General features: G+C 34.3%; 1 protein-coding gene, 1 non-coding gene and 3 pseudogenes across 2 annotated transcripts in view; 4 read left to right on the top strand and 1 right to left on the bottom strand.

The window, feature by feature from the left end:
• Positions 1-2,121, top strand: part of LOC121391150 (uncharacterized protein MG328-like) — a 55,041-nt gene extending 52,920 nt beyond the window's left edge. The window contains exon 10 of the mRNA XM_041522872.1: positions 1,950-2,121. Within this exon, the coding sequence (XP_041378806.1) occupies positions 1,950-2,121 (172 nt within the window). The remainder of the gene's footprint in view (positions 1-1,949) is intronic.
• Positions 2,122-2,802: 681 nt separating this feature from the next.
• LOC121391149 lies at positions 2,803-7,272 on the top strand (annotated as a pseudogene).
• Positions 3,096-3,168, bottom strand: Trnam-cau. Its single transcript has one exon. It is a non-coding gene; the product is annotated as a tRNA-Met (tRNA).
• Positions 7,273-7,487: 215 nt separating the features above from the next.
• LOC121391148 lies at positions 7,488-9,146 on the top strand (annotated as a pseudogene).
• A 7,809-nt stretch (positions 9,147-16,955) lies between these two features.
• LOC121391147 lies at positions 16,956-22,625 on the top strand (annotated as a pseudogene).
• The last annotated feature ends 4,776 nt before the right edge of the window (positions 22,626-27,401 follow it).

Genomic DNA, 27,401 nt, shown 5'->3' with positions numbered 1-27,401 from the left:
TAACAAAATGAATACTCTGCCAAGAAAATTATCTTTAGCATTTGCAAATAGTTTTCTGAAAAGCTTTCACTTTGCTTGTCTGACTTTTATCAAAGTTCCTATAATATTTCTTAAGTAAAGACACTTTTACAGTGTTACTTACCATAGTTCAATAACTAGATACTGATCTTGGGGATCAGTAATATCTCTATAATATAGACATCAAACCTAAGCTTTAATAGCCAATATACTTACAGTTCAAATGTTTCGTTCCATTCTGGGTCTAGTGTCTGCTCTTTTTACACTGGATCTGTAGATGTTGCTAATGAGTTGCTGTTCTTCCCAATCTTGTAGATTAAGATTACGAACAACTTTAGATTCAATGTGTTCTTTATCAAGGATACCAAGCAGACAATAAGGGTCTGAAAACAAAATAATATTCGAATTTAAATGAATATTTGCACACATACCTGTACATACACATACATTGTACACTCACACGCACACACACACACGCACACACACACACACACACACACACACACACACACGCACACACACACACACACACATGCACACACACATGCATACACGCACACCAAAGGAAAAGGGATTAAAGAACAAAATTGGTGAAATTATTAATGCAAATAGATATTGTAATAATAAATTCGGTTGTCATTTGTTCCATAATCCTGGTATTGTCTACATATTTTAATCAACATTCTGTATTGTATTAGTATGCATACCATTAGTATCTTTTGCTGGTAACCTGTTTGCTTTAATAACTGAAGAAAGATGTGATATAACATTTATAATCAACTATAAACTTACGTTTACATTTCAAGATAAGTGCTCTCTCCTATAAAAATATACTTAACAAAGTACTGGGACATGTTCTATCTTACTTTGGTAGCTACGTCTTTTGCAATTTCATCAAATGAAGCAAATTTCTCTTCCACTATATTAAAAACTAATTACAGTGAAATGAATAAAAAGGAATAATTAATTTTATAGCCCTAAAAACTCAGATAAAGTAGCAGTAAGTAATTCAAATGTCTCTTTAATTATCAAATTATAATGGCAAAATATTGTTACAAAAATAATTGTCATGCATACCTGTTTAATGTAATCATATGTTGCTTTGTTATCCTGGCTAGTTTGTAATGGTTTTAGATCATGAAATAACTTGAGAGTATCAAGACATATATCCTCTATCTGTAAAATATTAATAAACCCAATAACTGTATCAAGTGAAGTGCAGTAACAAGTTCTAACTATACCTGACTAAGTGACAGTTCGTGGAAGGTAATATCACTACCACATGTATGATCTTTCATACTGTCCTCCTATCAAAAATTTGAAACAAGATTACTATATTGACCAAATATTTATATAAAATAAACAGACTTTAATCTAATTATAATGAAAGTTTTATTTGCAATGACTTATTAAATGGTTGTTTGTCCACCCTTATAATTATATATATACAAACACACACACACATATATAATATACCTGTTCAACTTCTTCAGACTCACTAACATATGAAACTTTAGATTTGTCAATTAAAATATGGTCATTATCAAATCTAGAAAAAAGGAAAAATAAACTAGCATATACAACATATCTTTAAAGGAGCCTACAATCATATGTATAAATTATTTTTAAACAATTTACTTGTTAATATGATCGCCTAAGTTTAGATGGAACTGCTTTTTTTTAGATTTAAAGATGCCATTTTGATTCCACCAAGACTGAGATGAAGTTGACGACATTGACCATTTAAAGGCTTGCAATTATTTAATATATTCGTGGCGTTTAGTAATAGGCTATTCCCGCCCATTTTAGCGGGAATTGATAACTCACACTGGTGACAAAAATCTAGATTCCGTAGAATGCCACAGAAAGGAATATTGTAAGTATCTTCTATAATAAATACAACGAAATGATATTGCACACTCTAATATAAGGAACTTCTTCAGTAAGAAGGATGAAGTAAAGATTGAAAGTTCAGCTAGTGATGATGAAGGTGTGTCTGGAACAGTTTCTGAAGAAGATGAAGAATCATTAATAGTTACTCAGGGACCTGCTAAGAAACGACGTGTTATAACTGACAGTGACAATGAGGAGGAGGACTGTTAAAGCAAATGAACACAGAATCTAGCCAATCACTAGTCATAAATGCACTGATATAGTTGGAGAAGAGAAGATAGACAACAATAAAGGAGAAACACATGTCTCTATTGATGGGAATATGACATTACTTAAAACTCCTCCAAGAGAGCAACAGGTAGGTCTTGGTTGTACAAGTAGTCACTTTGGTTTTGAGAGTAGAGGTTTTTCTGATTGTTGATTGTAGAATTGTAGTCAATGCATGGGCCACAGTGGACCAGTTTTGGTTGCAAAGAATAGCCTGAATGGAATATTTTTGGTAAAAGAGGACCACTTTTAGCCTAAAAGTTGAGGAACTATTTTGGCTACCAAAATTGGTCCTCAGATCAGCCTGGGGTAGGACTGTTTTTGCCATAACAGGTCTAAACATGGCACCTAGAGTACATTACTGTCTTTGACAGTCATACACTCCTGCTAATAACTTTATGATCTAATAAAATAATATCTTATGACCATTCCTCATGCTACATAAATTATAGCGAGAAAACACACTGGAAAAGAGCCTGTATTCCTCCTTCATCGTTTTGGTCTCCAGCAACTAAGAAGATTAAAAAGGACACAACATGGAAACAAATAGTTCAGTTACAGAAACAAAAATAGAAAGTGAGGTCTCTAAAGATACTACTGATATGAAAGAAGAAGTATTGAAAAATGTACACCACAACTCAGAGTGAAGATGACGAAGAAAAAACACAGCAAGGAAATGAAAATAAACAGGAGTTAATACCAGTCAAAGAAACAGACAGACACAATCAACATGAAGACAAACTAACTTCTCTCGATAGTAACATACAAGCTGGTTGCAAAAACCTACAAGAAGCGTCAAGTAAGATCACATTCTATTATTTGCGAGTTATTTTTGTAACAGGAACCGTTTCTGTAAAGAAAAGTCAAGGTAAAAAGATGAAAAAAAAGTGTTCAATGTAATAAAAAAAAAATGTTGATAGCAGAGGATGGTTTTCGATCCATCGACCTCTGGGTTATGAGCCCAGCACGCTCCCGCTGCGCCACTCTGCTACCTCACGGAGAAGCTTGTGCTAATGATTGATTTTATCCTTGTACTGCATGCTCGCTTAGCTTCTCGTTATGATAGCAGCCAAATATAGCAAATTTTTGTTTAGTTTAAACACTCTCATTATTTAGTTCATATATAAGGTTTGTGTCTTTTCAAAAAAGCTTGTTTCATACACTATATTTGTGATAGTTTATTGAGAAGTACTACTGGCACTTACAAGAGTACTAATGCTGAAAAAATGTCCTCAATATGATCCATCTAAGACACAGTATGATCCTATTGAAGATGCTTGTTGGAGTAAAGATCAAAAGTAACTAATGTTAACATTGATTTTTAGTTATATTATTCCTATCTATTTTAGAGTACTTATCTTGCCATTGCTAAGACTTTTGAACAGATTGAACAAGTAACTGGAAGGTAGGTATAAAAAGTTGTTGATTAAGTTCTTGGTTTTTTTTGTTTCCAGAAATAAAGATCATTGGCATATTAGCTAACTTTCTGCGCTCTGTGATAACTTTGTCTCCACAAGAGACAGTCAAGTGTGTGTATTTGGTCTAAATAAAGTAGGTTAACACCAATTGATAGTAATCTATAATCTTCATATAGCTGGGTCCTGCTTATGAAGGAGTTGAGCTTGGTTATTGGTGATAATATTCTTATTAAAGCTCTCTCCAGTGCCACAGGTTTAATTATATTACTGTGGATCACATTATAATTTTAATCTTTTAGGTCGTAATCCTCTACAGATTAAAGCTGAAGTAGCTGAGAAAGGTGATCTTGGTTTGGTAGCAGAAGGAAGTCGGACCACTCACGTACTATGTTTACACTCCTCCTCTTACTGTTGTAGTGTATTTAATAAACTAACAGATATCGCCAAATTAACTGGTCATTCTGTAAGTATCTAATTATTAAATTATAATATTTACAATTTTCTCTAGTCTCAGAACAAGAAGTAGAAATTATTAAAACATTACTTGTAGCTTGTAAGCAATCTGAAACAAAGTATTTGATTTAGGTAAATATAATCAAATTATAATTATTAAATAAAATATCACTCATTTTAGGTCACTGGAAGGGAAGTTAAGGATTGGTTTAGCAGAGCAATCTGTCCTTACTGCTTTAGCTCATGCCATAGTCCATACTCCTCCTAGTAAAGGTATACATATAGAAACTGACATCTGTGAGTATATGTATTTTTACAGAATGGCCCCACAAACTACCGATGCTAGCCAGGGGTTAATGCTGAAAAAATTCCGTAAAGAATTAGAATCAGCTACAGCCATTGTCAAGAATGCATACTGGTATTGAGTTTTAACTTAGTGATTATCCTCATTAGTATATGATATCTAGATATTAGTAGGGTTTGCACAAAGCATTTATATGGCTTCAACTCACTCACTCACATCTCATTTCCTCTCCTTTTTTAGTGGAATTACCAAACTACGATATTCTTATACCAGCTTTGCTGGAACATGGAGTAGATAATCTCTCATCTCATTGTTCTTTAACTCCTGGCATTCCACTTAAACCAATGTTAGCTCATCCTACTAAAGGTATCCAGGAAGTACTTCAAAGATTGATCAAGCTGAATTCAGTTGTGAATGGAAGTATGATGGAGAGAGAGCTCAGGTGGGTGTGGTTTATAACAACTTGGGTGTGGTTACTGACAACTATAGATTCATTTATTAAAAGAACAAAGAGATTCAAATATATAGCCGGAATCAAGAAAATAATACTTCCAGTATCCAGATATCATTGCCCCGTATGCCAAAAGTAATTAATGAAGGGGTGTGGTCATTTGTGATCGATGCAGAAGCTGTAGCTTGGGATATAGAGAGAAAAACAGATACTTCCATTTCAAATTCTCAGTACTAGAAAGAGAAAGGTAAAATTGATTTGTTTAAAGATCATTTTACATCTCCTCTGTAGGATGCTAATGTTAGTGATATCAAAGTACAAGTTTGTGTGTTCCCTTTTTGATCTCCTTTACATAAATGGAGAGAGTCTAGTTCGAGAGACTTTCAGAAGAAGAAGAGAATTGCTGAAATCTTCATTTAAGGAGATTGAAGGAGTAAGTTATCATTTTACAAATTGCATTACTTTTATTGTTCATAACTTGTATCTCAGAGTTCATGTTTGTTCAAGCCATTGACACAAATAACATTGAAGATATTCAGACCTTTATGGAAGAATCTATAAAAGTTAGAACAATGGTTACATTCTAGTAACATACATGAATGTAAATGGTACAACTCAATATGCTGTACCTTTGTGTATATAGGATATTGTGAAGGTTTAAATGGTCAAGACACTCGACAAGGATGCTTCATATGAGATAGCAAAACGGTCACACAACTGGTTGAAAGTAAGTTGTTTTGTGATTCAAGATTATAGTCACTGTCTCTCCCAGCTCAAGAAAGATTACTTGGATGGAGTGGGAGATACTTTTGGATTTGGTAGTTGTTGGAGGATTTCATGGAACAGGAAAAAGAACGGGAAAATATGGTGGATTTTTTGTTGGCCTGTTTTGATGCAGAGAATGAAGAATTTCAAGTGATTTGTAAGGTATACAACCTCCAACTATTTCATAGCATTGGTATGACTTTCTTTGTGTATTTCCAATCTATTTTCTTGTCTCCTTTAGTCCTATATCTCTTTTCTCTATCTATAGATTGGTACTGGTTTCAAAGATGATCAATTAGATCAACACACTGAATTTTTCAATAATCACATTATGAACACACCCAAACCATACTACTCTTATAGTGATAATGTCATTCCTGATCGCTGGTTTTGATGCAGTTCAAGTCTGGGAAGTCAAGACTGCAAGATCTTTCTATATCACCAGTCTACCCAGCAGCTGCTGGTATTGTAAGTGTCAATGGACTTAAGTGACTGTGATCTTGTTTTATTGGAAATAGGTTGATCCTGAAAAAGGTATTTCCCTTAGATTTCCTCCTCGTTTCTTGCGTATAAGAGATGACAAGAAACCAGAACAGGCCACAACTAGTCAACAAGTAAAATTAAAAAATACTTTGTAATAATTTTGTCATTTCCTGTAATAGGTTGCTGATTTGTATCGACAACACACAGAATACTGGTAAACAAAGTGGGGAGACCCCTGAACTTGAAGACTTTTATTAAATACTTAGTTGGTTCATCAAAAATTTAACAAAATGTTATATTCTCTATTCTTGTGGTAATCTTATTTTAGCTCTACATGATTAAACAATGTTCTCAGTTCTTTCTGACCACAATTCAAATCTCTACGAGCTAGAAATCGTTTCAATTTACCACATGTTAAACATCGAACAACTATATGTTTTTCACGATGAGCTAAAAAATAGGTTAAAAATAAAATAAATATGGTCTGCCAAATGTAATCCAATACTTTAAAATCTTTTTCTTTGGTAACAAGTAATGCTTTAATGAGTTACTTACATCACAAATACTATTTATAAACAAAGCAGTTAATAAACAAAAAAAATTTACATACAAAATATTTTTATTCTTAAAATAATTTTTTAACAAGGGGTTGATATCAATTTTTACATCACAATAAATAGATGGTTACCTCTTATTCTTTGAGTGCTAGTAAGTCTGGTATCAATAGAGTATCACAGGACTTGCATATACTCCGTTTGATAGCTGGGTCCCTAGAATATAACATTAATAATATAGTACTGTGATGTAGCAGTCATACATTTTAAGACTAGCTTTTTACTAATAGATTTCATTGTATGAATATAAAATCTTGGACAATTGCAATTGATTTGAGTTTGTGAGAGGACAGCTATTGCTGCCTACAAAATACAAATACATAGCGATACATTGAGTAATTCATTACTTGATAGAGAAAATTCATTCTCATAAAAACTTCTCTTTGAGGAAGAGTAGTCTGCTGCTTTTTATTTTTCTTACCCATTTTGAAACTCCACCCAATAGCACAGATCATATTATGCTAGACAGTCATCCAAAATACCCCACCCAATACGCTAAAATGAATTTTTTTCCAGGAAATAATACTATCAAGTTTACTTAGTTCTGTGAGCTCATTAGTTCAATCATTTCAGGTGGAGGGCAAAATTTTGTACAATCCTCTGTAGGAGATAAGTCTTCCTTTGTAATTACTCAATGGCACAGTTGGACGTATTTTAGACATAGTGCTAAAAAGTTCTAAAAATGTTTAAAAATGTGCTAATATATTTCTAGTGCTAAAATGATGCTAAAAGTCTTGCTCATGTGCTAAATTTAGCAGTGTTTGTTGGGCTATCGGTAACACTGATTTGTATTATAACTTTGGTCAAAGGTGAGCTCTAGCATGATGAGCAGCAGTTCAGTTGGACCAGTTCATGGTTCTGCCAATTTTCCAGAAGTCTCTAAATATGAAAAAACTAGCTAAAGTTGGTTAAGGAACATTTGGGTAAGTCATGAACACGAAAGATCTTTTATTTGAATAAATATAAGTTTCATCTATAAATTAATTGAATCTTGATATTTTTTAGGGAGGTATTCAAGGCACGAGATCGCAAGACAGGCGTCTTGTAGCTTTAAAGAAAGTATGTATGGACAATGAGAAAAAAGGGGGTAAGTATAAACATTTATAGTAATTCTGGCAATATTTGAATGGCCTTAAATTCTAATTATTTGGAATGTAACTGTATTAATTAATGTTACATTAAAGCATATTTCTATCTGCTAGGACTCAATCCACAGTGTATATAATATCACTTGATCACAGGTGTAGGAACAATTTTGTCCATTCAGGGGGCACATATGTAACATTTTAACATTGTTTAGTTTAACAGTGAAGTATTTCAAAAACAACCAAAATAAACCTTCTGGTCGTTTATACTGACAAAAATTTTTAAAATGTTTTACCATAAAATGTGCATCTACAGCTGTAAATTGTATTATGAGGATAGGGATTGAAAAGTGGCTAATCTAAATCAGTTGATTGTGAAACCATCTCACAATATACCAAAATATTGGGGGGGGGGGGGGGGCACGTGCCCCCTGTGCCCCCCCCCTGTTCCTACACCTATGTTGATGTGATGACATTTTTCAGAGTTAATATAGTCATGATGTTTACTCCATGTAGTACACACGACCACATAATGTGATCTGTGGGTATCCTACCTCTTTCTGTTTACAATACACCTGCACTTGAAAACAGACTAGTTTGCAATGAGCATACAACACATGGATGAAGTATAGTGTAATATTTTGAAATATTGTCTAATAATGACAGTAGTTTGTGCTAACAACATGGTCTTATAATTAATAACTAGTTATAACTTAATGAGCTAACCTATTAGTTTCCACTAACTGTCAAATGTATTGTAAGGCACTAGACAAGTACTAATACTTACTATATTGAGGTTACTATAATTATGTACATGTTATTAATAAATTTCCTTAATATTAGTTTCTGATGACAGCATTGAGAAATACGTATACTACAGCTAGTAAAACACAAAAACATCATCAATTTGGTTGAAATATGTCATGCCAAAGGTAACCCTTACTACACACAAAGACACCATTGCTGTTATGATTACATCTTTTCTACAGCTACTCCTATAATAGAGACAAAGGAAGTATTTACTTGGTGTGGATTTCTGTTAACATGATTTGGCTGGTCTTCTTGAATGTAAAGAAGTCCATTTCTCTCTGGGTGAAATCAAAAATATTATACAACAACTCTTTAATGCTCTTTCTTATATAATGGCAATAACATACTACATCTTGACATGAAGTCATGTAATATTTTGATGACACGTATCAGAGAACTGAAGCTTGCGGACTTTGGACTAGCTCGTGCATTAAACAAAAGCCAAAATCAACATTACACTAACAGAGTAGTAACATTGTGGTATCGTCCTCCTGAACTCTTCTTGGGTGAACGAAATTATTGCCCTCCAGTTGATATGTGGGTGCTGGATGTATTATGGCCGAGATGCTGGCTCAAACATACTAGTTATTTCTTCGGAGCTTGAGCCAGAAAACTCAATTTCAACTTAATTTCCCACTAAAGTATGGCATTCTATTACCAATACTCTAAACATTGCCTTGATTCAAAGCCATCCCTTCAATTAGTTCAAATCTTAATCTATAATACATATTTTCATAAAATAATAGGTATTCAAGAAAATTGAGTTTGCTTTATGGAATGAATTCCTTCTTTGGAAAACAAGGAACTGAAATACCAATTACTGACATATAGGTTGGTACCATTGTCAGTTCAAATGCTCTAAACCAGCTTGTCTGAACCTCTGTATAGCTGTGAATGCTATGACTATGTCAACAGACCTCTTTAACATATTTATAAGCATCTTCATGCACTTCACATGCTGAACAACCAACAACGTAATAGCAGTAATGAAAAACCTATAATGCTCAATGAAGGAATGGCAACAATCTTGAATCAGTCACCTAGAGAATTGCGACACAGGTTGTTGTTGGTATTATGATTAAAATTTTATATTATCTATTATTTGTATAGATCCCACATCTCAACTAGCATTAAGTTCTAAGTAAACTAACTGTTGAGAACAAAGGTGTCCACCCATATCTCCAGTCAATTAATTCTCTCTATATAAAGCCATACTAACTACACGGACAAGTACAAAAGAAGAAGTACAACCATTTACTGTAAACAATTTTGTTGCTCCTGGCAAGAAAAATGAAACACAACCAAAATTCCATTTTACTTGCCAGAAGCCAGGTAGAAAAGCAAGGGTAATATACTCAAGTAAGTTATTAATAGATAATATCAATTAAGTCAATTATGCAATTATAAAATTATTGATATCTTAATTTATAAAGTTCTTATGGCTTTATTTTGTTATTGTACAGGCGTGCAGTGCATCCATGGATAATATATATATATATTAACCTTTAACCTACAAGATGGATTTAGTGTTTCTATCTCATACACTATTAATGGCTTATTTAATTGTAACACAATTACACTTACAAATGAATTTTGGAAAGAAGTCAACGGTAAGTCGGTAACAATAAAAAATTTGCGTGTACTTATCAGCACTCAACTTTAAAAGACAAAATCACTAATCTGGATTCGAACCTGTAGTCTCTCAAAATTCTGAGTTAACAGGAAGCGTTCTATAAAAGTAATCAGAAAACGAAGTTTTACGTTTGTTCTCATGCTCACAACAGCTGTAGTTCAGCGTTTTGAAGTCAGTTAATGTTGTTACTTAGAAATTGGTAATTTAATGTTACTTTTATGATTACAAGGACCTTCGCTACACTGAACTAAGAAGGAAACTAATTTGAAGAGCTACTTCTTAAACTGGGGACATCTTTGATCTTCATTGAGAGACAATCTAGAACCTTGAAAGTTTGCCTGTTTTGTGACACTATACTGAAGTATACTAACCTCAAATATCCTTCAAATACTTGTCAACATAAATTTTAGGGTACACTAATTGTTTTACACTACAATCAATCTTTTTTGCATCCAAATTTTAAGATTCCATAAATTGTAGTCAACAACCACATTGATCATGAATGTTATTTGTAACACACATGCAGGAAAAAAAGCCACGAAACATTTATCCAAGACACCTTTGTAGTCATTGATTCATATCTGTAGTAAATACAATTGTGTACTTGAAACAGCACAACAACCATTGTAAAACCAGATCTTCATAGACTTTTTGATTAAGGAGCTGGTCATTGAATTCAAAATGAAAAAACTGAATCTACGAAAGCAATTGAAGCTAATTGTAGGAGATCGTATTCACAAGTCAGTTTGTTGAGTATTATATATATTGTTTATCCCCGCTAAAAGTGATTTGTCATTTTAACTTGTTAAATTTATAACAATTTTCACATATGACTATGACACTCATTAGTTTCTATTGTGGTGATGTGGACTGTGTAAGATAATATCTGTTATAGCCATACGCATGAAGAATCAATTTAGTATCTGTAAAATGTTTGCTAGGAAGTCATATAAACAATTAGTTGAAGTCATTAGTCTAGATAACTGTTGAAGTGAAAGTTAATTATAATGAGGAAATGATAATTATGCATTCACTTTGTATGATGTAAACACTAGTATCCATAAGATGAAGTCATTAGTCTAGATAACTATTGGAGTGAAAGTTAATTATAAATGAGGAAATGATAATTATGCATTCACATTGTATGATGTCTATTTACTAAACACTAACCATCATCACATCAAAGGAAAACTGATGAGTGACATGAAACTCAAAGAACGAGTTGATGTATTAAATGGCCATCAATATTAGCAGTGTGGGTGTGTCCTTTAAAAGTTATGTATGTCTCATCTCCTTTGCCAGATTTGATAGTAACCATCTTTTAAGTGATCATGACAGTACTATACTTTCATCTGTTGAAGGATCACCAATTCAACAAGTATATAAAGATCTAAATTATATTATATGTAATGAGAGTGGTAAAACATTTACTGTAATCCAAAAGCATTGTTGAATTTAATTACATTCTGTTTATATTTTAATTGCTTACAATTGTAATCTTATAATTTGTGTGACTGACAGGACCAGAACTATATGAGAGATCATTTATGTGGTAGTGATGTTGCCTTCCATGAACTATTACCAAATCAGGTCAGGTATTGTTAGAACTTGTTACTTTACAATATATTGACCTTGTGTGTATCTTGTAGATAGAGGATGTATGTTGTGACACACTCAAGTTATTTTATGATCTAGAGCGACTACATAGTGACCAGGATAACAAAGCAACTTTTGATTACATTAAACAGGTAAAGCAATTATTTTAATAATCTTGTATGCCATAAAAATACCTTGTAAGTATTGTTTTTGTGTCAGAGTTTGTTCAGTAGTAGAAAATTATAAATCAATCAGTCTGATTGCAATTTTAACCAGTTAGAAAACTAGTGTTGTAATTTATGGTTCTGCTTTAATAATTCCATTAGATTTTTAAAACAACAGAAGAAAAATTGCCTCATTTGATGAAATTGCAAAAAATGTAGCTACCGAAGTAAGATGGAACATATCTCAGTACTTTGTTAAGTATATTTTTTATAGGAGAGAGCACTTATCTTGAAATGTAAACGTAAGTTTATAGGTTGATTATAGTTGTGTCATATGAACAATCTTTTTTCAGTTATTAAAGCAAATGGGATACCAGCAAAAGATACTAATAGTATGTATATTAATGCAGTACAGACATGTTGATTAATATACATAGTTGATTAATTCTTGTGTGTGTATGCCTGCTGTTACTTTGTTAGTTTACTATGTCTATCAATATGAATACTAAAGCAAGAAAAATGGATGACTGCACTGTAAAAATTCAATTGTTATTTTAACAATTACTTTGTAGTCTACATTGATAGAATTTTTGTGAATTATTCATTGTGTAATTTCTCAGTAATGTTGGTACTTTTAAATGTCAACAAATTACGCAATGAGTAATTCACATAAATTTTATATTCCATAGTAACCACTGATGTAAACTACAAAGTAATTGTTAAAATAACAATTTAATTTTTACAGTGTGTATGTACCCTATATGAAATTGATGATCATGAATGAATAATTACATATATTTTATATCCATTTTATGGTCAAAGACATGGCCATTAAGAGCAGTTATAACTTAAGTGAAGCAGTAATATAGACCACTTTAACCCACAGAAATAACTATATACTAACTACAAGGCCTAAGTTATACTGATAAAATAAATTGGTTGTTTAAACCAATTCATCTACATTTTGATTGTATGTGCCTCTACAAAGTGCATTGAAGTGTGTGCATGAATTACATAGTAACAGCCCTGGTCCATCACTTTATTATCATAAATGAAAAAAACTGTACATGAAGTTTACTTTTATTGCATCAAACAATTTGATTTGTACACCAACTTGTGTAACCATATATTGGATAATCACTTTATATAGTGAAATACTGTATAGGTCAAATTTGTATATTTGCAATTTCCAATTTAGGTATAGGATTATGACTCATTTACTTTACTTATAAGCATAGTAGTCAGTCTATAAAGAGCTTATGTTAAGTATATGCTAGATCAGGATTTAGACAATGGATTTCTTCTATTTATAATTTGACCTCCAACATGGTAAACACATGTAATTAAGCAACTATGTAAGCAGTCTTTAATGTAATGCATGCTCCTTCTATACAGTAACAATGCTACAAACCACATATAATGATGATATAATGATGATCTGTGATCGCAAATTTCAATGTATATATATATATATATTTAGAAACATTTTTAAAACCTGTCGGTTTGATAACATTAAATTCACTATACATTATCCATTTTAAAGCTTTGTAAGTTAGTTCATGATCATTCATCTTTAAATGACCTTCAGCTTCCAGTTTTTCTGATGCGAATAGTGATGAGAGTTAATTGATATAGCAATGAAATATCTTGTACATGGTAGTCAGCCCTATGACTTGAAATATTGGACAAATGAACACCCAAATCTATCACTATTACTGCAATATATCTGTTTACATTTACAACCAATTTCATTCCTTAATTTGTGTGTTTCTGACAGGATATGCATGTATGTGTGCGCAAGTGTATGCATGTACATGTGTGAAAATAATTTCAATTCCAGTATAATGAAGATAATTCCATTTTCAGACCCTTGTTGTCTACTTGCAATTCTTGATAAAAAAGCAATTTGATTTTATGGCAGTTCATGATAATTTACAAGATTTGGAAGAACAGCAACAAATTAATAACATCTACAAATCTAGTGTAAAAGAGAAAACACTAGAGCCAGAATGGAATGAAACATTTGAACTGTAAGTATAGTGACTATTAAAGCTTAGTTTGACATCTATATATAGAGATATTACTGATCCCCAAGATCAATATCTCGTTATTGAACTATGGTAAGTACAACTGTAAAATTGTCTTACTTAAGAATTATTATAGGAACTCTGACAAAACTCGCAAAGACATAGTGAAGGGACTCAGAAGATTACTTGCTGATCCCTAAAAAAAAATTTTTTCTTGGCAGAGTAATCTTTTTGTTACAGGTACTCTCTGTTCTATTGGCATTAACTATAATCTGCCAAAAGATGAATTTTGCTTAATATATATATATATAATATATATATATAGTGGATAGTCGCCTTTATGGTGTTTTTTGATGTTATTTTGTATTTTTAGCATTCCCCTGTTGGTGGTGGAGAAAGGACATTTGATGTCTTATCTCACTCTGGAAAACATTCTCGAGGAACACTAACAGTCTGGTTAGATATTGCAAGAAAGAAGGTTATAAATGTATAAATGAGTGGAAGTTATCTTGTATAATTGTAGGAGGCTAAATCTGAACATGAAGTTCTCTTATGTTATAAACAGCTACTGCAATGCATCATGGAAGCAGAGAGTAAAAAAGTTAGTTTGTATTACATTTTGTACCTAATTTATAGTCTGTTTGTAAATGTAGGACAGTCAAGAATATACTAGACATTGGAATGCCATTTTACCACCCGTTGCTGAAAAATTATTGACTCAACATTCCTCTCTTCATCGCATTACTCCATTACAGCAATCTGTACTGTAAGTGTTATCAGTATCATTACTTTTCCTTCATCTATATAAAACTCCACCCATTAATTATTAGTCGTTTGTCTGTCCTCTTGGACTATAATAAAGCATATGGTATTGATATAACTGCTTTATTGGATGTACTACAAAATATACAGCACACTATGAAGCTGAAAATACCTGACTCAGAGAGAAGTATCAAAGGAACACCAGTACAGGATTTTACTGATGGTACATCTGGACCTCCATCATGGGTATGTGTTTTAAACATGTATGCAAGTCATTTGTTTAAAAAATGAAGCAGAATGCAGAGATCAATAGCTAAAGTTGGCCTATTGCTAAGAATGATAAGAAGATAGTAAAAGATTATAGTTGTATTAACTCTACAAAATAGAACAGCTGTAGATAGAATGGACTATATAAATATATATATATAAGAGTCAACTTAGATTGTCCTGACAAAATGGTTACTGAATCATTCAAATAATTCTTATAGCTATATATCAAGCACTATGTTTTAACTGTGTTACTTTAGTCACTGAGCAAAGTTACATTCAACATCAGGTTAATTTTTAGTTGAGTTATCCACAACTAGAAAGATCAAAGAAATTCAATGTTTATTAAGTTTTCACTGGGATACTTAACTGTTGACTCAGTCACTTCAGTGTTGTAGAACTCAACTCAACATAATATTGAGAGGGTTGATCAGCTGAAGTGATTTTCATTTCACTGGATAATCTGAGTAATCCCTACATAGGCAGTGTTATCCCCTGCCTTTTCTGCATTTTTATATCACTTTGTTTATAATCACTTTAAGTGGCAGATACAACACACACTTTGCAATATTTAATTATACAGGTTCTAACTCTCATAAGAATCTTAAAGATTTAGCTTCATATATAATAAACCTGTGAAAGATCACTTGAATATATTCAATCTGAAGTTAGATGATGACATCAAGCAATTACAGAAACACCTCCAGTAAGCCCACTTCTATTTACTCTAGTACAAATGATAACAGGTTGATTTGCCAAAAAATTGGCAAATCCCAAAATAAAAACCTTCACCAATTTTCTCCTCTATATGGTATAAGTATATCCTGGCATAAAATTTATGTGACAGCACTCCCTAAGATTTTTGGACCATGTGTTATATACATGGTAATGTATATACTGTCACACTACTATTACAGGTTATCATGATGTATCTTTATAAGAATTATTTTATTTGGTTTCATGCAGCCTAATTGTTTTGAACCACATATTACCACATCTATATATTATATAGATATTTTGGTTTGTATTACTTTATTCTATTTGCTGTATATGACATACAGTGTAAAGGAACTAATAAAATTTAACTGTTGATACACATGACAACCAATAAAATTTATTGTTGTATCTTTATTGAGTACTACAATGATAGATATGGCTGATAAAGCTTCAACCTTGTAGACTACTAATTTAATATTCTGCCTTTTGATATTTTTTGTATAACTAAAAAAAAAATTCCCCATGATCTAATATTTTATCATAACATTAACATCTTCAAAAGCAATTGTAGGAAGATTTTTAAATAATAATCTGTCACAGTTATTATTATAATTTTGGTTAAAGGGTACTCTATGAAAATTTATCAGATTAAGTTTTTAAAGCTCAAAACATCCAGATGATCTAAATTATGATCATCTATTGACATCAGCTATACAGGTACTATCAATAGTTGTTACTATATTAGTATTTACATTAACTGGTTAGACTGCTGTTCCACAATGGATACTGACATTGTCAAGAAATCTAATGCCAGCACATAGTGTAAGTGTAGTATTTTGTAACTGTGTAAGACCTCTCTAACTATAATTACATAGGGTGTTATGGAAAACATGCTTGCCTTTAAAAAACAGTGTTCTCATTGTTTAAAACAGTGTGAACAAGGATATAATAACATTCATCCTATCTTTATGGAGTAAGTATAAGATTACATTCCACCAATTTATCAGTGACTTTTACCTTGCTAGAGTGGGTGTGGACTATTTCTCTCCTTTCTTCACCTCTTTGGATAAAGTGGTTAGTCCTACCTAAACTTAACATTTCCTAACTCTGTACATAGCTACATAGTGAGGTTGAAAGTCGATTTGAATTTGAAGAAGACAATCCAGATATTATTATTGTTACATATGAAATTATCAAATATTTCAAGAACTGTTTGTGTTTGCTAACTATGTTAATTCAGAGTAAGTCTCACTACCATTGCCAACACATCCATTGGTATACTATTTAGTTCAGTTTTAGTTCATTGATCTATCCTTTCAAATAATGTACTCTTTTTTTCTCACTTAAATAGGTACTTAACAAAGCAACAAGTTACTAAGCTTGCAATTATCTCTACCATCTGTGGTTTAATCATTTCTTTTTGAAGTGGATACATCTTGCACAATTTAAAGCCAAAGAGGGTTGTTAAAAGCTGTTGAATTAGACATATTGCTGAGTACACAAACAGCACATGTTTTTTCATCCTCTGCTGTGGATGCTCATGCCTTCTTTGTGCAAGTATGTAAATCTAACTTAGATATAGATTAGTACTATTAAACTAGGTAATTCCTTCTGGAATAATGTAAAGTGGCCAGACAGAGAACAGTCTATAGGTTACTTTATGCAGTTGTTCAGGTAAACATCACTGTGAATATATTATAAATAATCTACTATTTAGAACCTGTGTGAACTGTCTACTACTATGCTGAGCTGATTTTTCATAAAGTTAAACCCGAATATTACAGTGATAAAGATGGTTGTTTCTAGTCACTGACAAAGTAAATTAAACAAACCTCTGTGTATTGTGAACTGATATTTTTAGCTTTGCATCACTCTTAAACAACATCCATCATGTTAAGGAAGTGTTGAAAAACATAGAAACTGAGCTAGACTTACTGGTTATTATAAATGGTTGGATGAAGACAAAACAGTTGAAGGACCAAAGTTAGCAAAACATGCTCGTACTTTGATGTTGGTGTATTGGATAGTGCTGATGAAGACATGTTCAAAAAAATTGATTCAATAGTGAAGATCATCAAAGAAAAGGTGGGGTAATATATATATATACAGAGATAGAAACATTGTCTCTATAGTTGTCATAAGTATATTGGCTTTATGCCTTGTATTATGGAAGCTAGTGATGATATGCCTTCAGACAAAGTTAGTTAAGTCAGGAGATGTCAACATAATATCAATACTATGTGTTAGGCATTCGAGCCACTGTTGGATTATATTGCTACTAATATGGGTAAATTGGGACAAGCTTTATTGACTCCAATCTTCCTAAGGTAACAAATAATTATATATATACAGTACTGTTACTATTTTATACCAGTATTATGAAGGACATATGGCTTGATATTATCAATGGATTGAAGGGAGAATATATCAAATTATCACACAAATCAGCTGTTAATCATCATAATTATAAACGCTTGAGAGTAACTCTAACTACACTTGGTGACTTTTTTGAAGCTGATGGAAATGGATTATCACGTACTGAACTGGAGACAGAGGACTACAAAGGTGAGTAGCTAAAGTTATTAAATATGATAAGTTTCTTTGTAGATCTTGTTGGATAAACTAAATCTCTCGTGTTGTACCAACACAAGATGTTATAAAAGAAGGTCTGTCATGATTTAAGAAAAACAACCAGGTACTAAAATATTGCTATCAGGCACACAGAAGCAGTGCATATGTAGCTATATATAGGGATGGTACAGATTGTTCTATGACACGTATTGACAGACAACAAATGAATATTTCCCTCAAAAGTGATCAAATCTTTCAATTCTTTACTGTACTTTTTCTATGCTAATCCTTTCATTATGTCTTAGTTTATAGGTTAATAACATCACAGACATCACTGTTCAAATGTTGGATTTGTTCACCTTTCATCTGCCTCCTTAGTTTTAGAGCTCCAATAACTCAGTAAACCATAAAAGTTTTCGGACACCATCTTCAGAGAGAAAAAGTAGTGATTTCATTAGTTTATTATCAAGAGCTATCTTAGACAAGCCATTTTATGAATAATTAGTTAATTTTAATGAAGACAAAAATAGATCTACAACCATAGTCCTCTTCTGGCAGTAAGTATAGGACTTTCCTACTTTGATTTTCACCTAAAAATTAAGATTGTATAACTGATAACCCAGTGACTATAAGCTTAGCTATGATGCATTGACCAAAATGAAAGTATCATTACAAACTTTTATATTGTATTCTGGAGGACATCCTGTTTGTTCAGAACTCATCCATGATGGAATAATTTTAAGCTCCTAGCTATATCTTCCTGTAACAGTGATGTCTGTGATGTTATTAACTAAGACATACTGAAAAGGATTAGCATAGAAAAAAATTACTTAATAATTATATGTTGTTGCATTCTATGCCTGTGCTATTATGTAAGGATGATACAATTGCCATCACTATATCTTGTTTGCATTCTTGTATTAGACTGATATTACAATCCCTACAATTTACTTCATTTCTAGAAAAAAAATTATTTGTATATATACTTCTACAATTATACAAATTATATAATATTTGAAGGCTCAATCAAAAGATCAATTTGGTGTTCTCTCATATAAGTCATATTTATGACTCTACAAAGAAGCAGTAATAGTTGAAGTATTGTTTGCTGAGCATATACCTGGACTGAATCGTAATGGTAAGTTAATTATTAATCTTGTATAATTGTTACTAATATTAATAAGGAAAAAAAGTGACCCTTATGTCAAGCTGTACCTACTACCAGCAACAATATTTAAACACAAATCTCTCAGGACAACTGTACAGAAGCAGACATTAGATCCAATCTTCAATGAGACATTTGAATTGTTAGTAGTGACATTTTGTCAATTAAATATATATTTAATACTTATCATTAGGACTGCTGATCCCTCACAGCTCAAACAAGATGACACTATTCTTCTTCTTGCTATGTATGATCATGATAAATTTGGTCGTCGGTTTATTGGTATATGTGTTGTACCTTGTAATACAACACCTCTGATAGGAAGAGAACGTAAATGGAGCATTTAAACCTCTTTCACTATGAACACACTCTTGCCTTTAAAGAACTAGAGAGCAGAATGACTGAACCTATGGCTCAAAAGTTCATGAAAACTATGAAAAAATTCATTTTTTAAAGATAGACTCATATTGAATATCCATTAATTTTTGTCACCTTTTGTGTATAGTTTTCAGTTAATTTGCGTATTTGTAAAGTCACGCCCATATCAATAACTATAATACTATTAGGACTATTATTATGGAGCAAGTTCAGCAGTGAGATTCAGTTCACAATGTTGAAAGAGAATCAAAGGAAGAAGATGATACCACAGATTCTTTAACCTTTTGTACTGTCAATATGCTGAAGCAATGAAAATGTTCAATAAGTGCTTGATATGATCATGAATGCAACATCAACCCAAGGCTTCTCCTCATACAACATGAGTGTCTTATCTTCATAAGACAATTAGCTGCAAGAAGGTATTCTCTCAACTTAAACAGTCAACTAGAGGAGTGGCTCAAAATCAGCCAGACACTACATCTATCGACACTATCTGCAAATGTCCCAATCAATCAATATATTGATGGCAAAGAGAAATAATGAAAAAGAATTTCTCTTTGTGTAATCCCAAGTATTTATCTTGTATACTCAAATTAATGATGACACAGACATTATTATGACAATATGAATGTTGACTACACTGCTGTAATCATTATATATAGTCCGAACATGCTCTCTGAATGTAGAACTGCATAATTGTAAGAATAACTGTCCAAAATTGGAAAAAATTGTTCATATAAATGGTACTAGATATAAAATTCCATCAAAAACATTTAATAATGTAATAATAAACGAACATTACAACAATGAGGAGTTTACTTGTCCAAAGCGTGTGATGAATATTTTATTTATTTACTCAAATAAATACTCAGAATTTGTCACTACTTTTAGTAGATGTGAAATGCTTGGACATTTGAAAGTACTCATGAACCACTCTTTAAACAAAACACTTTTCTTGAATATAGGATTTTTAGAGATTCTTGCAACATTATTGAGAAAGATGATTGTGCTGACCAAGCTCTTGCAGCAGATTTGATTACTAAGCTACTAGAAGAAAATGAAGTGGAATCTTCAAAGGATGGTTTCATTCCTAGGCATTCAAAGACCAAATCTTCCTAACTAGGTAAAGTCACAATGACCATACTTATTACAAATGTGGTAGCTCTATATGATAATCCAGTTCCACCTTGTTTTTTTTCAGTTTTTATATTTCTTAATATAAGAAATAAAGTAACACAAATCTATATCATTTCTTACCCATTTTGAAGCTCCACCCACTAGCACCTGTTCGAATATATATTAACCTTTAACCTTACAAGATGGAGTTACTTTGCAGTTAGTGTTTCTATCTCGTACATATTTAAATTTCATTTCTTTTTCTTTGTACAGTACATTGTAGAGCTAGATTCGTTCCTAATATAACCAGACAACACAAAGGAATAATCTCTCATCCTCTCATTCAAAGTCATTTCAGGACTCACAGTAGCAATGTCACTCCCACCACCAGCTGGAGGAAGAAGAGGAAGTCAGAGCTTTAAAGATTACACGTCCACCTTTTAACTCTAAGTAAATGTAAGATATATCTAAATCTATTGTTTGTAATATTATTTAATAACATGAAAGACTTTATCATATTTATTGATTATAGTATTTCTATATTAAAACTAATTCGTAATATATTGTGATGTCTGTTTTTCATTGTATACATTTAGGTGACCTCTCCTCCTCCTTGTCTCAGTATTAAATATAGAGGATAAAGATACCCTGACTAGTGAAGATCCTATCACATCTGAAGAGTGGAAAGAGCAACGTATACAGCTGAAACAACTACCATATATATACTTAACAACTCTCCAAGTATCGACTAACATGTAAGTAGTATTATGACTGGAGATTGCAGTCTCTGTTTCTCTGTACAATAGCTTTAGTGGTTCTTACAACTCTTGCTGGTTATGCAATGGCTCCTGCTCCTTTCTCATCTACAATTCTTCTTTGTGGTTGTCTTGGTACAGCACTTTGCTCTGCTGCAGCAAATACATTCAATCAAGTAAAGTATTTCGTTTAGTTTATTTGTGATGATGTCCTTCTATAGTGGATAGAAGTTCCATTGACTCTCAAATGGCTCGGACAAGAAATCGTGTATTAGTCAGAGGACAAGTTAGGTCTGTAATACCATACTTATTGCTCATTGAGCCCATTTCTTCTTTAGTCCTCTACATGCAATGTCATTTGGTGTAGTCTCAGGGATAACTGGTTCAGCCATTCTTATGTTAGGAGTTAATCCTCTTACTGCATCTCTAGGAATCTTTAATATAGTCCTCTATAGTGCTATCTATACACCTATGAAACGACTAAGTATTACTAACACTTGGGTGGGATCAGTTGTAGGTGCTATCCCTCCAGTATGGGGTTTGGACAGCATGTACTGGCAGTTTATCACCAGCTTGCACTGATATTAGGAGCAGTACTCTATGCATGGCAATTTCCTCACTCAATGCTTTAAGTTGGAGCCACAGAGGCAGATTATTCTCGAGGTGGTTATCGTATGATGTCAGTCACTAATCCTGGTCTTTGTCGGAGAGTAGCTCTCAGATATTGTTTGGCTTTGATACAATATGTACTATAGCTCCATTTTGTGGTTTAACACTTGGTGGTTTGCAGTTGATTCTGCTCCACTTAATATATGGTTCTCTTATCTAGGATGGCGTTTCTATGCGTGATGCAGACTTCAATCAGCTAAGAAATTTATTTCACTTCTCATTATTTCATTTGCCACTTCTCTAGCATTAATGCTGCTAAACAAAACAGATTTGAGTGACAAGAAAGATAAATCTGTAGACATCAGTTAGCATTGTCATTTCTTCATAGTTCATTTCTTTAGATTGGAATTGTATTATAATTGTGTTATTATCATAAATAAATAAAATATGGTATTTTCATTTCTTATTGTAACTTTTTCTGTAATTTGTACATACAAGAGTTAGTAGTCTGTTTTTGGGAAGAGGAGACATAATAGAAAACAGGTCATCTACAAATTAGAGCAGAAAAAAATAAAGGACAATGTCTAGAATAAGTACATATTTTTATACAAAACAAATGACTTCAAATTCTCAGTAAAAAGTAGAAAGTATAAAAAAAACCTGGTTTCAATGTGACAGCATTAATGTGTAACAAAAATTTGTAATACTTGAGCCAATCGATCCAGTGTATCTCTAGCTTAGCAACTCTTTCATCTTTTCCTAACCCATGTGTAAATCTAGTATAGTAGTTACCATTATTGCAAGATCATTTGCAGTAAGATTCATTCTAATTGATGGTTCAGTAAGAGAAATAACAGCCGCAAGAAGATTAGCATGAAATCTTGATACTTCAGTACGATACTGAGCAACCCATCTACAGTATTAACTGTTGATGGATTAGATTAGAATCTGGAATTAAAGGTTCTAAGACACTCCATTGAGTCGTCCAGTTAAAGGAACCATTGCTATAATTACGATTAGGTTGAGAGACCAAAAACAGAAGTATAATGTTATCCCCTAGTATCTGCTGACAATGGCAATGAGGTCAGGTAGTTTGGGTTATTGGCCAACCAATGTGAAACCAATTGAATAAGTTTTATAGGTGGACAGTCTTTGTAAGTAATTTTATCCTTCACTGCAAGAAAAGAATATAGTTTATAAAGTAATCATTACTTAGTTTCATGATTATTTAACTCGTGAAATTTGAAACAATTATACAGTCCTTTTTGTTTGTGTAAACATGTCAAAATTAGTTGAATGTCTATTAATTATATTGCAAATAAAATAAAAGCACTAAAGTGCAGAGCCCTACCACAGTAGTAGTACAGTAGTAGCTGAAAAAAATTACAATAACATTTAGTATCCTCTACTACCACTGAGAATTTGCTCAAAAATTATAACAAAATAAGCTACAAACATTGTTTCAGTCAAAACTCAAGATATGATCAGAAATCATTTTCAATGGCAAAAATAGCTCACAAGTCACACAGCTAGGACAGACAAATCTCTAAGATGAACACGTGCAACCAGATGATCACATGGTCTACATCATTGTCAAATAGATATAGATACAAAGTGTCAGATGAGTAGCAATAAATCTAAAATATCCATAACTTCAGACAAAACATTTTCGACAAAAATTCTCATGATGAATTTGTAGATAATTGGATGTTGCATACACAGTGATGGTAGGAAGCAATACACTTATAATATTGCTGGGGGGGGTGGGGGGGGGGGGGGGGGGGGGGGGGGGGGGGGGGGGGGGGGGGGGGGGGGGGGGGGGGGGGGGGGGGGGGGGGGGGGGGGGGGGGGGGGGGGGGGGGTGGGGGGGGGGGGGGGGGGGGGGGGGGGGGGGGGGGGGGGGGGGGGGGGGGGGTGGGGGGGGGGGGGGGGGGGGGGGGGGGGGGGGGGGGGGGGGGGGGGGGGGGGGGGGGGGGGGGGGGGGGGGGGGGGGGGGGGGGGGGGGGGGGGGGGGGGGGGGGGGGGGGGGGGGGGGGGGGGGGGGGGGGGGCGGGGGGGGGGGGGGGGGGGGGGGGGGGGGGGGGGGGGGGGGGGGGGGGGGGGGGGGGGGGGTGGGGGGGGGGGGGGGGGGGGGGGGGGGGGGGGGGGGGGGGGGGGGGGGGGGGGGGGGGGGGGGGGGGGGCGGGGGGGGGGGGGGGGGGGGGGGGGGGGGGGGGGGGGGGGGGGGGGGGGGGGGGGGGGGGGGGGGGGGGGGGGGGGGGGGGGGGGGGGGGGGGGGGGGGGGGGGGGGGGGGGGGGGGGGGGGGGGGGGGGGGGGGGGGGGGGGGGAGGGGGGGGGGGGGGGGGGGGGGGGGGGGGGGGGGGGGGGGGGGGGGGGGGGGGGGGGGGGGGGGCGGGGCGGGGGGGGGGGGGGGGGGGGGGGGGGGGGGCGGGGGGGGGGGGGGGGGGGGGGGGGGGGGGGGGGGGGGGGGGGGGGGATTTTTTTGAGGAGCAGCAAAGTAAGACTCATCGGAGAAAGAAATGGCTTCGCTAAAGGTATTGTTCCAAATATTTTTTGCCTGCTAATTTCGATAATGTGCATTGATTGGATGAGAATGAGAATGCGAGAAATTTATAAGGGAACGTTTGGAGCATGACGTAGAATTAAGTAATAACAATGGTAAAACTTCTAATGAAATGTTGCCAATTACAAGCCAGATGACGGCTTAACCCCCTGCAATGAACAACAAATAATAGAGGTTAGTTATCTCCTAAATGCAATGTTCATATTAGTCAACCTCCTCCCTCCCCTTCTGCCACAACACAGGAGTTGCCATTCTTCTTATGTAGAAAAGATTTATTGGTCCCTCAACTCCATTTAGATGGCCTAGTGACTTACCCAACAAAATGAAGAGGGCCATTTGACTGAAATCTATACAGCCAATGACGCCTTTCATACGGGCTTTAGATTATAGAAGAAACTTTGAGGCGACACGTACGTTCACCTCAAACACCACACATCACAGGATGAAGAAAAATCATCTACAAGCCAACAATGAGCCTGGTAATGACACTCCAATTCAATCTCGACAAATGACTTCCTCTTAGATTTGGCAGATTTTTTTTTTGATTTTGGCAACCCTCCTCACCTCCCACTTCCTCGTTCCAACATTAATGTTAATAGGGGCAAGTGGTATAAACTTATTTTTTTTTTTTTTTTTTTTTCTAAGCTGATTAGGTCTATGGATACAGTTAGCATTTAAAATACCAATATCTGCCTCTCACAATATTATCAAATATTACCTTGTGTAGATTCAATATAAATATCTTCATAAAAGATACTGTAATATTTAGATTTTAATGTATTACTATAGTTAAAAATTTGAAGACTATCAACTATAAAGTTTTGAATTCCCAAATTATTTATTGACAGAAAATCATGTACACAATAATAAAATACAGTTTTTGAGAATTTGTTATTGATAAAAATATGATTATTATATACTCTTTTGTAGTACTGACCTTGCTATAATGAATACATCGCTCAATGAAACATACATCATTTTTGCCAACATTAGACCAACACTGCGTAAGTATGAATTATTCTGCCTATTGAATCGCTTATGTACTCTTCATATAAGAAACCTATGGATATTACTCTCGTTACCTTGAACAACAACTCCAACATCATTCTGCGTTTGCTTTGAAACCACCCCCCCCCCCCCCCCCCCCCCCCCCCCCCCCCCCCTGTAAACTGCAATCTAGCTGGTTTGATATTTTTTTTTTTTAGTTATTTTTGCGGAGCACTGATATATTAAGTCTTAGTCTCAACTCCAAACTTTTGAATATGCCTGGTCCTACTCCACTTCTCTCCTGTCCTGGATCATGCATCCCACCCCTATGCAACCAAACAAATCGACCTCTAAAGCTGTTGGATTACTTAATAGTCTTCCAATGGAATCAATAATAACCAGGTATTTGCCAAATAACCAATCCATTATAGTATACCACATATCATGAATAGCCCCCTCAGTAAAGAATCAGAATGTTTTTGCATGAAGTCACTCTCTTTTTTGATTCACGGCAATAAGTGCTTCAATACAAGCCTTCTAAATAAAGAGCTGGTATTACGGTTATCACATTTTACTCAGTTAGAGAGAGTGCTTATTACCTTATCATCAATTAATTGTTCTCATTCACTGAGAACAACCACTGACCTGATTGTTGTCATGGTTAATATCCTCCACAGTAATATGAATCCACATTTCTATTAACAACAACTTCTATTATCTCAAGCAGGCAGTCCCTAAAAGTAGAAAGACTAGTTGAGACGCCACTAGATTGTAGTAGTATCATTATATCATTAATTGCTTAGGTCGGAGGAGTTAAATTATATGCCGGCAATAACACAGAGTTATATAGCTTTAATACATCGACTCCACCTGCCTAGTGTCTTCAGAATCATGTGCTAGCTATCCATCAATAGCGTTAAGTAATTATTAATTAACTGTCTTTATTGTTTAGACAAGGCACCTCTCGAGTGAAGTTTCGTATCAGTTACATACTCAAGGAGGAAATGAAGTGGTAGAATTGCTGAGCATCTTGATTTCCCTTCATTTGAGTTTACATGTTGTTAATTGTGTTGCTAGTGTAATGCTGATTTGTACAATAATTTTTATTGACAGCCTGCACAGTAAAAAATAATATTTAATATTAGGACTTTAAATGCAATATCTTACACACATCAATCAGCTTTATGACATAAAGTACATAAGGATAGATAATGTTATAATGAAAATGCACAATTATAAACTGTAATAACTATGTCTATTTATCTTTATGGACGGTGATGCTATCTGTAGTAGTGGTCCCTCTAAGAGCCTGCTAACGTGTCTGCCTTGTAATGGAACCATGAAACTGTAATCTCACATATATCTCTTACTTTGGATTTTAACATTCCTAATCAAACACCTTTTTGAGATAAATACAAAAGGAGAAAAGTGCAACTTTCTAATAAACCTACACAACCATTAATAAAAAATAATCACAGTAAATCAGTGTTAACATATATTGATTATTGATGATAATGAGCAGCTCTTCA

This window comes from Gigantopelta aegis, unplaced genomic scaffold (genome assembly GCF_016097555.1).
Source record: "Gigantopelta aegis isolate Gae_Host unplaced genomic scaffold, Gae_host_genome ctg1809_pilon_pilon, whole genome shotgun sequence".
Lineage (NCBI taxonomy): Eukaryota > Metazoa > Mollusca > Gastropoda > Neomphalida > Peltospiridae > Gigantopelta > Gigantopelta aegis.
Note: the sequence above shows the minus strand (reverse complement) of the source record. Positions and strands in the feature narration are given on the sequence as shown.